Source organism: Pocillopora damicornis, chromosome 8, assembly GCF_964200805.1.
Source record: "Pocillopora damicornis chromosome 8, jaPocDami1.2, whole genome shotgun sequence".
Classification (NCBI taxonomy): domain Eukaryota; kingdom Metazoa; phylum Cnidaria; class Anthozoa; order Scleractinia; family Pocilloporidae; genus Pocillopora; species Pocillopora damicornis.
Window position 1 is genome coordinate 18,388,314 of NC_142677.1, and position 15,633 is coordinate 18,403,946.

Here is a 15,633-nt window from a genome sequence, read left to right on the forward strand (position 1 = left end):
GAACACTGCAAATCCCCCTGCTTACAACTTGAACTAGGTCGAAATAGCCTTCATAAAAAGCAGTGTTTGCTGCAGCAATAACTTCTTGTACGGGCGAAAAGCTTAATTTCGATATTTCTTTTTTAAATTCAGTTTTTTCAATTGGCTTGTGAAGGTATATTGTGGAACAATGGAGGATAAAGAGGAAGAAAACTTAGTGAAAAAGCCGATAGTGAAATTGCGATGCTAAATATTTCTTTCTTTATTGAATTAACACAACTGTCGGTACCATTTAAGAGGTGACACACCTAAGCTGACTTTTAATAAAAAAGTCTTAACTCACGCATATAAAATACGATGAGGTGGGTTTGTTGCAGTTTGTATAATCCAAGCTTAATCTAGTGTATGAACTACCACACTCGCAACGCTATTGTAGGTAGATAATGACCATTTTGTTCTTTAATTCAGTTGGATACGTACATGTCGATTTGAGTACGAAAAAGAAGTAAGATATATTCAGTTCTCGGAAGCTCGCTTTTTTTTCCCTCTTGAGAAATTCTCATTTAGGTCACTTGGTAACTACTGAGGCAAAAGGATGCGTTTTTTTCGCTGAGAACTCTTTTCTTATTTCAGTCATTGCGGCGTCTGAGTTTTCAGTTCTATCCCTCGAAAAGGTGGCAAAAGCATTTCACCGAGAACATAAACATAGCATTTGGTAGACATGAAGGTTGATCGTCTCGTAAAATTGAACGGTCATTTTGAAAATGAAAGAAAAAAAAAATCAACAACAACTAAAAGTATAATATAAACTTTACCAGTGACCATGTTAGGATAGAAATACTGTGACCCAACATGGGAGGCAGCCTTTGATGCCATAATTTTAATAATATTCAATTCTCATTTTTTTTTTAACCCTTATACTGGAACCTTTTCCAAGAGGTTTCGCTTTTCACATCCCGTATTGTTTTTTCTCTTTTTTAGTCAAAAGAAGCGCACAAATTTTGTCACATCAGCAGAAAAACTTTGCGCCTACAAAACGTTAGCCAACCTCTCTTAATTAGATTCCATTTATGTCGTATAAAATAATTTGAATTGATATGCTACAAGATTTGCTTCAGCGCCATAATATAAAATTTACCTGAGCTCTGCCATTCACATATTTTGAAAATTAAAGTAACAGCATAGATTTTGAGTCAACAACGACTCATTGAAAGGTGGCGAACACGACTTAGATAGAGGAGCTTTCATGAATCATTACCGTCACGCAATCATCGATTGCGTGATGCTTATTAAACAGTATCGTTAATTGCGTGCTTCGTGCGAAACTCAGAAAACCGCGCACACGGACGATTTGATTCGATCGCAATTAAAATTCAGTAAACGTAAGAAAGCTTCAATTCTATCAATTGGGAATAATTTCTGATTGCGGAATATTTTTCTTGCGACTGACTTTTGCTTTGAAGAGTAATTTAAACACTCTCTGATCATTCTGTTGTACACGATGTTCTGAGTTTCACAGTTATTGCAACAATTTTAGGCCAATCGAAAAAAACTTTTCTCACGGCTTGAAGTGCAGGCAACTTAATAATTAACTAAATGATCGCCATTTAAGTAATTTCAAGGAATGAATAAGGATAAGCTCTTGAAATAAGAGCTGCGCAAGATTAGTATGAAATTCTGAGCCGTCTGAATAATGTTCCTTAATTCTCATTGTTATGAGCCCTCTTGTAATTCTCTCGATTTTTCCCATCTAACATAAATATGACGCTGGGATTATTAATTGCCTAAATGTGAGAAGTTCGTTGACTCCTCTCCATTGTTTGACACGGTTACCTTTTCGCACCATACACACTGACATTGTCCTGTGGTGTTGCCTCTTCTCTCGAATCAAAGATGAGTATCATCCGTTGCTCTGTTACTCTTTTTTTCTCCGGCTTCTTCTTTACCGTCAGAGGGCTTCCCTTCGGTTGAAATCTCTTTCTCTTGGTGCAGCTTTTCCTGTTCAGTTCCTGCTTCATTCAATTTTTGTTCCGAGTCTGACAGCAGTGCACCTTTAACTTCAGTTTGATGGACGCTAGCTCTCTCACTGTCATTTTCATTGTCTTCTGTGTCCTCCCGTCCATCGCTCGACTGTTGCTCTTGTTCTCCCTCACAAGACTCTTTTTTCGAATCCACATTTTCTTGGTTTTTCTCCGAGCAAGTGACGGCTTCTTCTTCTGATTTCTTTCCTTCTCCTTCCTTAACCACCTTCTCTATTTCTTCCACATCTTTAGGTTTTACTTCATCATCTTCCTTCTTTGGCTCTTCCGTTTCACCCTCCGCTCCACTCTCAGTATCTTTGGCTTTCTCCCCTCCATCTTCTTCATTCTCCATAGGGAACAGCTCTTCTACCAAATCTGAATAGCGTAGCTTCCATGCGTATATGGAGTCTCGGTTTATTTCCGGTTGGGTCAATAACTCTTCAAGCTCTGAGAGATGCTTTTCTTTGTCCTACAAGAAAAAAAAAAAGGAAAAAGAGCTTCACATTGAATCAATAAATCGTCTGGGCTGAGTTTGCTTTTCTTTTTTTCTGTCCTACAAGAAATGGGGCGATCTGATTGGTGCTGGCAACATACCACTCTACACGCTGACTTGGAATTATTTTTTCACGTTTGCATATATATATAAACTCAAAAACGTCGCCGCGCATTTTCTAACTCTTAAGGAATAAGAGTTAACGCCAAAAAAATCACTCTACTGTCATCGTTTCTGGGTGGAATTTCAAATGAATATAACACCTCAGCTGGGTCTTACATTTGTTTGACCCTTTTATTCTTGTAAGTCATTGACACGCGATTCCTTTCAATACCAATAAATTAACCAGAAAACACGCCACGAAAAAGAAAAAGTCCTTAAGCACAAGAAGATTTATGGCAGGCACAAAAATAGGACGAATCAGATTGGAAAGTTAAAGGGTTATTAGAGAAGATTACAAATATTGAAACCCACCTTGAGAGTTCTTTCCAAAGTCTTGAGTCTGACAAATTGCTGTTCCTCTGAATTATCCTTCACAGTTGACCACGCCCGAAGTCTGTCCGGACCCTCCCTCATCGGGTCGCCTACTATCGACAGTCGCGCTTTTTTTATATTTCGACACATGGCCAAAAGCTGATCATCTTCCGAAGAAGACTTGACTGACCCTTGGTCGCTCTTGATCGATGCTCTGTCGCTCCTAATCGATCCTTTGTCGCTAGCCGAGCTGGAAGACTTGATGCGTACCGGAGGTTTCTTTTCTTCAGTCTCGGTTGCTACAGACCATGTTTCCTGCCTGTTCAAAGTGAAGTACCATTTGGTGCTTGATGGGGACACTGGTTCGCTGGCGTCAGGTTCCGTCGGGCTAGTTTCAAAGACATCTTCCATGATCTCCTGCTTCACCTCTACTGTTTCCGTTTGATGCTCAGAATGAGTAACTTCTGCTCCCTCTGTTTTAATCACTGACACTACAGTTTCAACTTTCTCAGAGACTACTGAGGTTGTTTTTACTGTCTCTATTACAGTAACGGAGCTCTCTGTCGTAATAACGCTACTGTCCCCGTCCGTTGTGTCAACTGCTGATCCCACTGATTCTTGTTCGGGTTGAGTACCCTCAGGTTCTTTCTTCTCCGCTGCGTCGACGGCTTCTTCGTCTCGCTTCTCCTCTTCAGGCGAAGCTTCAGTCGAGGCAGCATCGCCCAATCCCTCCGCGGGCGGTGTGTCTTTTTCAGGAGACACTTCAACAGGTGGTGCAGACTCTAAGACTACCTGCTCGCCACTTACCACTACTTCGTCCGCGGAAGCTTCTGGTTTTTCAGTTGATTGACTTTCTCCACTTTCGCTCGTGTCTTTTTGCTTGTCCTCTGAGAGTTCGGTAACTGGCTCCGTGCCATTCTGTATCGGCTCTGTTTCAACAGGTTCAGAGTTTGTGTCCTTTTTCTCCTCTGTCTCTGTCACTTGCGGTACTTTTGAGAAAGAGCCTGGATTAGACCTCCCCCTGAGAGCGTTTGAGTCTTCTTCATCTACTATCAGGCTATGACGCCCTCCATAAGCTGCAAAGTAAGATCAGAAAAGGATTTATTTTAAACTAAACGACAAAAATTATTTCGATTATATAAATATGAATTTATCACATCTGCTTCAGGTAAACAATCTTTTTAGAATGAGAGTATAAGAGGGATATTAAAATTTACCTTATGATATCATTTAAAGCAAAACGTCAACCAAGAAAAGATGAAACTAAACTCTGTGTTTTACGTACTCAAGCTTCGAACAGCCTTATTCACTGTAATTTGAGGACTGCGCAGCTCATTGCTGTCCTAAGCAGCGCCTGCCGATTGTGTTTTTGGCGCATTTAAGACCATTAACCACAATTTATTTTGTGTTCTTATTGGCTCATGATTTGTGATAGTTTCCTTCGTTTTCACTGGCCCCTGTGATTACTTTTGTAAACCTGAACAAACGATGTTTTGATACAAAAGTAACTTCTTAAACGGAATGGTTATCTTCACCACTATTATTAACATCATCATCATTATCGTCATTCTCAGTTACCATTATCATTATCATATCTCTGTGTTTGTTACACTGGATTAATGTCAGTATCTATGCAACCGCGCACCTACCCTCCCCTAACCCTAGAGGAGGGTAGATGCGCAGTTTCTCAGATACTAACATTGATCCACACTATTCATTACTTTCTTTCTGTCCAATACTAACCAAGTACAGAACTCGTTCTCTGCGCTGAACTGATTGATCCTGACTTCTTGCGCATGACTGCTTCCTCCTTGACCGCCAGATGCTGCTTAGTTTTTGGTATTGCTTCTCCTTTTGAAGCAGCCGTCAACACAGACAGCCATCTTTCCATGTCTTCTTTACTCTCTGCCATAAACAGGAACACGTGAGGTTTGGGACCCGGGTGCTCACATTTGAAACAACTGGAAGGAAGAAGCATTTGTGTGCAAAGTTGTAAAAAAATGAAATACACCTGTAAAAGTAATGACTTCTAATGAACCAAATATCCCTGAACAACTCAACCAAAGTAGTTTTTTTTGGGGGGGGGGAGGGGGGGGGGGGCATGCAGTAACTCATCAAAACAAACGGGTGACCAACTAATGGACTGCCTACACGGCACGCTGACGGCTCACTGACTGATCAACTAACTTTTTAAAATAGAAACAAGCAAACAAACACGAAAATCTTTAAACGTGATTTCTTTGCCAGAGAAGCATCGACTCGAAAATAGATTTTATCTGACAAATGTTAGGTAATAAAAGAAAAAAATCAATTACAATTAAAAAAAAATCAGAATCCTTTTGTTTGATCTGTTAAGGCATAATGCAATCAAAAAACTATCATCAAAGGTTTGCATAAACGTCGCCGACAGAAGCCAAATGTAGTTTCGTTTTCTTAACTACCAGTTCGTGGGCCTTCAGGTCAAGTGACTGATACGAATCCTATCGATGTTTCAGTCAGCTCTGTTCTACGACATTAATCGCAAAAACCGACCTCCAGTGTGCGCATACACGCACGGGGTGTTTTTCTGAGTATGCATACTTACAAGCTCTTTTTAGTTTCAGGGGCTGGAGCCACAGTTGTTCCCTGCATGTTTATAATTCCACTGGCCTCAGGGTCGAAAGAAGTTTTGAAGTAATACAGTTTCCCTTCCTTCAACACCACCCATTTACGCTTCCAGCTCGAGAAGAAGAGAGGACCTCCTACAAAAATTTGATGGTAATGAGACCCCTGACTAGAATTACCTGTTTTCTACCTAAGATTTTATAAAAGAAAATTGTTGCAGGTAATTCCTAACATCACTTTCAAGATAAAACAGTTTAAGCTCTATCATAAAGGCAAGTAACAGCCGATTTACAACAAACACGTTCTACTAAAATTCCTCCAGTAACATTTCCATTTGGGGACTATGGCTAGCGTAAGAGGCGTTTAAGTATGGTGCGGCAAATGTTGGAAAGCGCGTCCAAGAGGAAAAATTGCGCGACGCGACGCACAGCGCGTTTTAACCCTGAAGCGCAAATTTCTGATCGCACCCTTCATTAACCCTTCATTAATCAATTCCCGCCCCACCTGACTGAGCAAGAAAATAAAGAGAATACCAAAGAGGAAGAAGAAGTAGGAGGTGAGCGCTTCAACTGGCTGCTGTTTACAATTAATAATACTCTGGTATTGACTAGTTTGTAGTATCGGGTTATTCCATAAGTTTTCCTTGAGTCCCTTTCTCTCTCTTCTATTAGGTAAGATTAGAAGTAAAAGTAAAGTTAGTTTTAAAGCCTACTGACCAACATCGCTGTAGCTTATCTTACGTGACACGACTAGGAGTTTTGCTTCAGTATTTCTCTTACCTTTCTTTGCCAACCATCCTTCGTGGTCAACTTCTCCAAGAGCCCGGCACGATACCCGCTGGTCTGGAGGTGTTTTATTATTCTGAATAGGAGATTCAGCATCTCGTTCTGGTGTACCAATTAGCTCGACCTCTCGACCACCTGTTAGGGCACACAACAGTGAAAATCATCAGTAAGACCCTTGTGTTATGGAACCCAGTCCGGAGGCTAAACATAATCACACGCGTCCAATAAATAAGACAAGAAAACCCTACCATTGAAAATACATTGGTTACGATGTCCACGTGCTTGTTTTCATGATGGTAATTGAACTGACTGAAGTACAATTTGGTCTGAAATGATACGTGTAGTTTTAAAATCGAACGAGCGCTAACTGCGAGTTTGATTTGAAATTAAAAGTATGATTTCGGCCCAAAATTGCGTTATTGCTTATGGAGAATATGAATACTGATGTAAGGGTGTTCAGACTTAACAAACCCAGGACAGTAAACGATCGCTTACTTTCTCCAACCGTCTCAGCATAACTTATCCTCATCTGCATGCGGCGGGTCTTAGGGCTGTATGAACCTTTCATGAGTGCCTCTCGCTCCTTTGATGCTGTATCTGCGTTGTCCTGGGCTTCTTTCCCTTCGGGCGAAGTCACCTTTTCTACTGTGGGCTCGGTTAAAGCTGCAAAAGAAAGGTATCCGCTGTATGAAACTAACGTATGTACCCCAGGTTGATTTCAGTAAACCTGACGCAACAAAGTGTATATAATATAATAGGATTTTATCATCTTAAATTGGTGACGGAAAAGTATACTACAAGAATCCATCACCAATTTCCTTACCGTCTACTGTAGCTTTATCATTTTCTACTCCGCTCTCACTTTCTGCAGATTTCTGAACCTCCACAGCCACTACAGCTTCCACTTCTTTATTACTTGTCTCACTCTCTTCTGCCGCCACTGATTCCTGCCTTCTACTCTCTTCATGAACTTTCTCCTTCTCTGTAGCCTCTTCCGGGGCACTTTCTATAGCTTGATCTGCTGTAGGATTGATCATATCTTCCGCTACTTCATTCTGGGTAGCAACAATGGCGTCACTTGCTTCGGGCGCCGCATTTTGCTCTGTCTCGCTCTCCACTGTCTTCCCTTCTTCCTCTGCGTGGGGTGAGGTGTCAACTGCAGGTAGTGTTGACGCACCGTCATCTTTGTGTTCTTCTACTTTGTCGCTGTCGCTCTCGCGCATTTTTTCGTCAGATGGGCTCGAACTATCATCTTTTAATTTCTTGCTCTTACGCCGGGAAAAAAGGCCACCAAGAATCGATTTCTTCTTCTCTGGTTGATTTTCTTGAATCGTGACAGCCTTTTCCTCTGTTTCCTTCTTCCCATCAACAGCTTCGGCCTCTTTAGGTTGTACTACATCTTCTGGAGATTTCTCGTCATCTGCTGATGTTCCAGTTTGCATCTCAACACCTTTTGTCTCCTGTGCGTCAACATTACCATCATCTTTATTAGCCTCAGCACCTTCTTCGTTTGTACTTTCCACCGATTCATCTGCTGCGGGACTTATCACAGGTTCTACAACTTCTTTCTCTGCAGTAGGAGTGGTATCACTTGAGTCTGGTGTCGGAATTTTTCCTTGCTCATTCTCTGACGTCTCTTTGACTTCAGCACTATCTGGTTTGGCATCATCAGCAGGTTGGGTCGACGTGGTTTCCCCTTGATCCTCTTGTACCTTATCATCCTCTTGTTGAGATGTTTCGACGGCAGGGTCGTCATCGACACCTTTCGTTTTCTTGCTCTTCCGCCGAGTCAAAAACCCACCAAAAAGGGAAGTCTTTTTTTTAGGTTGGCTTTCTTGAGTAGTCACATGTTTCTCCACTCTCTCCTCTATTTTGACCTTGGTCTCAGCACCCTCAGACTGCAAAGATTCCTCTGAAGATTTCTTGTTACTTTCAGGTGCATTATCTTCTTTGGTACTTGGCTCCTCCGCCTCAGCAGCATCCTCCTCTTTCCCCTCAGTCTTTTCATCATCTTTGTCCTCAGTTACTGCCTCCGCTTGAGCACTTTCTAAAGCTTGATCTACTGCTGGAGTAATCACATCCACTGTTACCTCTTGCTGTGCGGTAGCAGTGCCCTCGTCCGTTTCAGTTGGAGGAGACTGGTCTTTTCCATCATCTGGCGTCTCTACTCCTTCTCCTTCAGCTGGCGGTGTATTATCATCCACAGTTTGAGGCTCCTCCTCTGGTTTATCATCTTTCTCCTCTTGTGCCTCATCAGGAGAACTAGTGTCTTCACCTTTTAATTTCTTACTCTTGCGCCTCGTAAAGATACCACCAAAAATGGTTTTCTTTTTCTTTGCTGCAGGTGGCGGACTTGTTTCCTCTTCCCCAGGATTGTCAGTGTGAGCTCTCTTGACAGCGTCCTTTATTTCCTCTGACTCCTCTGGCTCTTTATCCTCGGGGGCTTCAGGGTTTGTCTCATCATTGTCCTCCGCACCTTCCACAGGTGTTGACACTTCTTGCGCATCCTGCGACTCCACCTGATTTTCCTCTACCTCCGATTCCTTGGTGGTTTCAACTTCTTTTTCATTGATACCATCATTACTTTGCTCCTTCTCTACCACAGTAGTTGCTTCCGCTGGTTCAGAGTGATGTGGTGTAGCATGGCTATCTTCATCCTCTTCCACCACGGCAGATTTGACATCTCCTTCTGCCCCCTGGTTGACATCAACGTTTTGAGCACCTCCTGTCTCTTCCTTTGTCTCTAATGACCCATTACCGTCCTTTGAAGCATCTGCATCAGCACCACCAGGACTAGATGCAGGGTCTTTGTCATTGGGTGCGGTCCCGAGGGGGCTCTCCGGATCACCTTTGGACTTCTTTCGTCGTCTAAATAGGGAATCTATGACTGATCTCTTCTTTGGTGAAGTGAGCTGAGGACTTCCTTCCCTCTTCTTGTGTTGGGTTTTTGGCGAGCTGAAAAAACATTCGTGAAGTTAGTTCGAATTTGGCACATTTGGCTGATGAACTTCGTAATGGGCCTTGCTCACCACTTAGTGGTAGAGCATCGGAGCACGGAATCTAAAGGTCTAAGGTTGGATTCCTCATGGAGAGTCAGAGACGAAAAAAAAATCTTCCTTTATTTCTTCACCGAGCTCAAAACTTACCATCTTTCTTAATCTATTTACATTTAGCCATTCGTTCACTATGAATGTGTTTCTAAGTGCCCGTTTGGTTCTATGTTTTGTCTTTTCTTGTCAAACTGAGTGGAAATTAGGCCAAGTTACTAGGGCAGGCCAAACGCTTACATGTAAATAGTATTTCCTCTTTCATCAGATCATTTAGCCAAGTATATTATATTTATATATTTATTCTGAGTGGAGTTTTACCAGCAATTGTTTGTTCTTCAGATTGTACAGGTATAGTGTAGTCTATTTTTTGGTTAACAAAATTTAAAAAACCACTCTAATCCAAAAGACATAATTTACTCTAACCAAGACTTGCTAGCTTCTGCAAGCATCAAATTTACAGATTGAGGACATGACTTGCACTCCACAAACAAAGTTTTAACCCACTAAATGGGTTACAAGACACTATTTACAAACTTAAAATCCTACTTAAGGTTATGATTATAAAATACTGTCTGAGGATTTAAAATGCGAGTTACTATTTCTCTGTTGAATTGTAGCCAAAAGTTAATGCACACTATGTACAGCATGCATTTTTTTCAGTATAAATTGCACCACAACTCTACCAACCTACTTTTACAACAGGGTTCTTGATTAGGGGGAAAGAGGGTTTTACTAGAGAAAGAGGAGGACTTACATGTACCGGTGGGAGTGTTTACAGTAAATGCAAATGTCTTTTTTTCACAAATTTTTTACTTCACACTTACTTTGACTGGATTGGGGTTTTAACAACCGCTCCTCCTACAATACTAGTGGAATAACTAACTGCCTCCTCAGCTGAATCACATTCTGTTTTTGATCCATTGGTTTCCACTTTATCAGTGTACCAGACTGTTTGTGATCGTGCAGCAACATCCTCCTAACCACAATAAAAAAAAGCATTCATTTGATCCTTTAACTATGAGAAGTGAGCAATATATTATTTCCTCTTTTGACACAAAGTCAAACAAACAGGTAACAAGAATAAAGAAAAATTTAAGCTGAGATATGTCACTGGGTTAATACCTAATTCTCAAGAGTTAGTACTATAACACTCTAAGAAATGCTCTGAAAGGCTGACAGTGCATGTTATACCCCTTCATAGCCTGATGATGCATACTTCTCAGAGTGACAAAACAATAAACAAATAAATAGACTTTAATGGCTATCACAGTTACTGGTGGACCTAGTACCATAGTTTAAAGAAAAGAAAGAAAAAGGGTCTATTTATAGTTAATTATACAATGTAAAAAAACATCAACATGAGAAGTCAAGTATGTGTAGAGTTGAAAATATTTTTAATAGCTAATTAGCAAAAGTTAGGCTAAAAAGGTATCTTAAAATGTCCTTGTAACACCAAAGTGTTTGCTACTTGAATTGATGTTTGGGAATCTCTTGAACAAATGTTTCTTTAAGTTGCTTGCATTTGTTATGTTCTTAGGATTGTTGTTTAGATGTGGCGTAAATGAGTAAAACAACTGGGGCCAGAAATGTACAGATGGTGATGGAGAGAACAGTTTATGGGTAAATAATTTCTTACCTTAAAAGGTGTTGAAGCACTTCCCTCAATATCTCCCAGAGTTCTTGACCTTTCTTGAGCAGATAACTTATTTGTATCATCTTTTGTGGACTCCCCACTCTTTTCAGTCAGTTCCTTCATATCACTTGGATTGTCAATGGTCACGGCTCTTTTCCTGTCAGCACCCTCTTGGTCTTACAAAAAGACACAATCTTTTATTCAGTTTAACATGTGTACTGTACATCCAATATATATGTAAGTTAAAAATATTAATGATATAAGCTGCAGTGTTTCACACCACTCTATCAGATTAATGAATGATTGATGAAGAGTTCACCATTCTCAATCCAAAGTCATTTATCAAATTTTCTTGTCAGGAAAGTTCTATGGTGTTTATCTACTAAAAAAAAAATAATACATGGTTGCCTGTCCATATCTCACTAAAGAGGGCATTGAGTTGAACACTCCAAGAAAAATTACATATCTGCGCACACCCACATATGAATCTCTATTTGTTTATTTACTGAGGAAAGCAAGAGGAAGCTCATGCAGTTGTGTACATCTACAGTACATACTAACAGAAACTCTTGTACCTTCTGCCCTGTGTTACAATGTACAACTATATAATTATATATATTTGCAACTGAGACACTTTTATCTGTGGGTGTACTTGTCACCTCTTACACCTTGGGCATGATGAGCCTTATTATTGAAAACTCCAATCCCTCCCCAGCTTACACCTGCTAACCAATGTCTCATGGTTTGCAGACAAATTTTTGCAATCACAATCTAAACTGACAAATTTTGGGAAAATATAGAACACAACATAAAGCTGATAAAGTATGAAGGAAACAAAGTTTTTTCAAACCCTGGGGCAACTGATTGTAAATTCCTCAAAACCTTTGGTTATGAAAGATAGAGCACTGCAAACACCTATGAAAATATTTAGAGTGTCTTTTGGAAATATTTAGATCATCTCTGGAAATCCTTGGATACCCTCTGACTTAACCAAGTTCTTTAAAAAAATGCGGGTAGTATGAAAAAGAGTTCTCAAAGTGATATACACTCAAGATTCACTTGAAACACATAATGGCACTTCCTAAGCTGCTGGCAAGCAAAATTTGTTTTATTAACAATCAAGAGTTTCTTTAACTGGTGATCATTCCTTTATTCTCCTGATCTTAAAGAGTAATTCAGGGTTAATATTGTTAGGAGAAAACAGATTCTTCTAGTCACTCTTTGGGGGCAAAGGATTGAGGCAACTGATCATACTAATACATGCTAATACATGTAAAAGGTATGCCAGGCACCTAATTGTAGTTACATTGTCATAGAAAAAGGAAAAAAGGGAAAAATGCCAACATAAATATACATACTCTGGAATTTCTCTTTTTTAATTTTTGGAATCACTTGTAATCTTGAAATAACACCTCATCTCTCACAAGGTTTGATGAAGTTTTTTGGGAAAATTCTGTGAAAAATTGTTCAGCTGCTGTGCATTAAGCCAAAGGGTAGTTTTATACATTAATACATTTCCTATTTGGCCTGTCTTCATTCTTTTGCTCTACTTTTCATATGACAATGGTATTGCAATTAGTTGAATATACTAACATAAGCTTTTACCTGTTACAGCAACAGTGCTTTCTTCTGAGGGCTGATTTTCATTTTGTTCCACACTTTCTTTAACTCCAGCTTCTTCTTCTCTTTTACTCTCAGGAACAGCATCTTCCACTTTCACTGGAACATTCTCAACTTTTTCTTGGCCTTTATCAAGTTCAGTTGTCTCCGCAGGTTTCCCTTCATTCTGTACATCCTTTGTTGTGCAATTTTCATCACCAGTTTCTACCCCATTGACAACCTCTTTGATTTGTGTAGATTTTTGATTAGTTTCATTTGATACGTTAGTTAAAGATGAGACATTTTCATGGCTTTTACTCAAATCACCATTAATAACAACTTCAGGGTTCTGTGCTTCAGTTTCTGTTTTTTCTTCATCACCATTCTTTGCTGACTCTGCTTCAGTGACAGTTGAGTCAACAGGCTTGGTTTCTGTTTCAAATGTACTCTTTGTCACTTCTGTGGGTGGATCACCTGATTCATCTTTTCCAGAAGGAACTGCATCATTAATAGCACTAAAAGGCTGTTTATCCTGTTCTGACTCAGCAGTAGACATTTTCTTTTTCCTTACAGCTCCAAATGCATCACTCAAGACACTTGTATGCACAAGCAAAAACTGTCCCTATTATTGAAAAATAAACATAAAGGAAAACAGTGAATTATATTTCCACAGAAGGCACAAAGTCCAGTCTAGAACTTTAGGAAGTTTTCCAAGCTATCACTCACAAGTACACTGTGGACCTCCCTCTCTTAGAACTTTCACTTTAACTAAATGATAATATTTATTACTTGAAAGCAAGAAGCAGGTATCTAATATTTGTGGGTGCCAGAAACTTTTTACTCCATCTGTTTATGTGCTGAAATACTGATACAAATTAAATCAAAAACAGGCAGAAAAACCACACAAAATAAAAGGTCAATGAGATCCACCTTATTTGTGTTAATTTAGACTACCAACCAAAGATAACATAATTACAGACACCATTGTGAAACCAAGATATAATGGCAAATGCATATGGCCCTGTATTCTGTACTATATTGTGTCACTGCAGAGAAGATGTTTTGCAATATTTTGGGATCTTTAATGATAACTGTTTGAAAATTATGAGAAAATGGGTAAATTGGCTCTATCTTTTCAGACATCTTTAGGTGACCTTTAGAGGACATGCACATTGTACTTTAAATTAAAAGGTTCACAAATTCTAGTTCTAATGATAAGTGCTGGTCGCGCATACATTACATGAACAGTTTACAAATCTGACTTGCTATAATTTTATTTTCAGTGTAAAGGCTTATTACGGAAAGAAAGGCTGTAAAAAACTGCCTCACATCGTTAAATTTTGTAAAATGAAAGTCAAAACTACCTATTTATAATTAGCCAGCATTTACATTTGGCCCAAGCGTAAGTAATGAGGCACTTAATAATTATTGTAATCACTTTTAAGTACGAGTTTTTTTATTTTAAAAAATTACACTGTAGTTTTGTTTATATCGTCTTTTGAATAGCACTGGTATTGATCTGACTTGGTAGATGACCTTTCGTCTGTTTTGATTAGTCAGTATCAATATGAAGTGCCAGCGTTTTAAATGACCTGTGACCGCAATAGAGTAACTATTCCTGCCGTGGGAGAAATAACTCAATATTCCCACGCATTCATTTACAATAAATAAGAATTCAATTACGTCAAATTTTAACCTTCCTCGCCAGAATGGAGCGAAGAAACCTACGGATCATCCACAAGAAATTAAATTCTTGAAACAGACAGCACTAAATGTTGTAGATCAAATTGAAACGGTAAATTGCTCACAAAATATCCCATGCAGCGAGCTTTAAATCCCCCATTCGTTTGCCTCGAATTAAAAAGTTAATGAACCTTTACGAAAAGCATCTGATGGCCTTACCTTAAAGTGATCGATTAGGATGCGCCTTACTCCGTAGCATTTAAATCGAGAGTCTAATGCCCGGAAATATGAGTGACTACATTACACGCATTCCTAAACACAGAAACGCTTATATCGCAGTCTTCAGGTTTGTTGGCATATAAACAAGGAAATAATGAAAAGAAAACCACCGGAGTACCTTAATCGAAATATTTCATACACCAGGCGATAACAAGTGTTTTTTTGGCACCTTGAAGCGAGCTGTTAACGACTCTTATCGAAAATCTCGTTCTTGTTGTACTAGCGATGTCTCCTTGGCTGCCTACAATACGCGTCCATATTCTTGATGAGCTTATCAAACTTGCCTGCAGGCTGAAATCAAAACTTCTCCTCATAACAGAAGGTTATAACAAGGATAACTGGTATTATCAATTGGATACCTGCCTTTTAGGGAACGGTCTATTTCCCGTCCAAAGCGAAGCTTGCTCAAAGAGTATAATATCCTCTAAGCCTGACGGCGGGACAGCAACTTTGGTGATGTGTCACGGCGGGCCGGGCACTAAATAAAATACGCTAGGAATGATGGGCACTTCATAATGCTTCTCGTAGGCGGATGGATGCGGATGTAATATTACACAGTTATTCACTAAAAAAGTACTCCTTCTTAAAACTCTAAGTTCCATCATCAATTTCATCATTTAAATGCAACGCAGTTGAAGCTTAAAGATGGAATTTTTCGGTTTCAGAACAGGTTATTTTTGGTGCGTAAAAATATTGACCAATACCGTTACCTCACTCGAACCAACTTCATAAATATTAAAATATTGCACACCTCAAAAAATACGTACACTTTGCAACTTTGTAATTATTCACCGATTTGCAAAGCTGTAACTGATCAACATGACTTTTAGCAGAAACAATATAAAGAGGTCCAACACACGTGGAGATAAGTACTCTGTGAAAGAGAGCTTTGACCCCTCTCACAAAATTGAGAAAAGGCCCTAGCTTCTAATTTCAAAAATATTGAAGGGGGTTAGGTCACCCGTTTCATCCACAATGTATTATTTCTTCTTCAGCAACGAAGGGGCATCATATTATAGATGTGCCTCGGAGC

The 15,633-nt window shown here is 39.5% G+C and overlaps 1 protein-coding gene across 2 annotated transcripts; it reads right to left on the reverse strand.

The window, feature by feature from the left end:
• Window positions 1–217: 217 nt before the first annotated feature.
• LOC113671794 (uncharacterized) lies at window positions 218–15,213 on the reverse strand. Of its 2 annotated transcripts, none has more exons than XM_027188048.2 (11): window positions 14,964–15,213; window positions 12,645–13,260; window positions 11,043–11,215; window positions 10,231–10,382; window positions 7,180–9,311; window positions 6,852–7,019; window positions 6,351–6,491; window positions 5,552–5,708; window positions 4,711–4,928; window positions 2,968–4,043; window positions 218–2,469 (listed from the first exon to the last, which is right to left on the reverse strand). In XM_027188048.2, the coding sequence occupies exons 2-11, from the start codon at window positions 13,192–13,194 to the stop codon at window positions 1,867–1,869; spliced, it is 5,370 nt and encodes a 1,789-aa protein (XP_027043849.2). In that variant the 5' UTR covers window positions 13,195–13,260; window positions 14,964–15,213; the 3' UTR covers window positions 218–1,866. The 2 variants fall into 2 exon arrangements, with proteins under 2 accessions (XP_027043849.2, XP_089070012.1); XM_089213886.1 differs by having other exon boundaries at window positions 14,960–15,068.
• Window positions 15,214–15,633: the final 420 nt, after the last annotated feature.

Excerpts from the sequence above, each read along its gene's own strand:
- LOC113671794 (XM_027188048.2), bottom strand. The coding sequence starts at position 13,194 with ATGTCTACTGCTGAGTCAGAACAGGATAAACAGCCTTTTAGTGCTATT. Across the intron at positions 10,383-11,042 it reads GTGCTTCAACACCTTTTAAG|GAGGATGTTGCTGCACGATC; the intron begins GTAAGAAATTAT and ends TATTGTGGTTAG. Across the intron at positions 9,312-10,230 it reads AAAACCCCAATCCAGTCAAA|CTCGCCAAAAACCCAACACA; the intron begins GTAAGTGTGAAG and ends ATGTTTTTTCAG.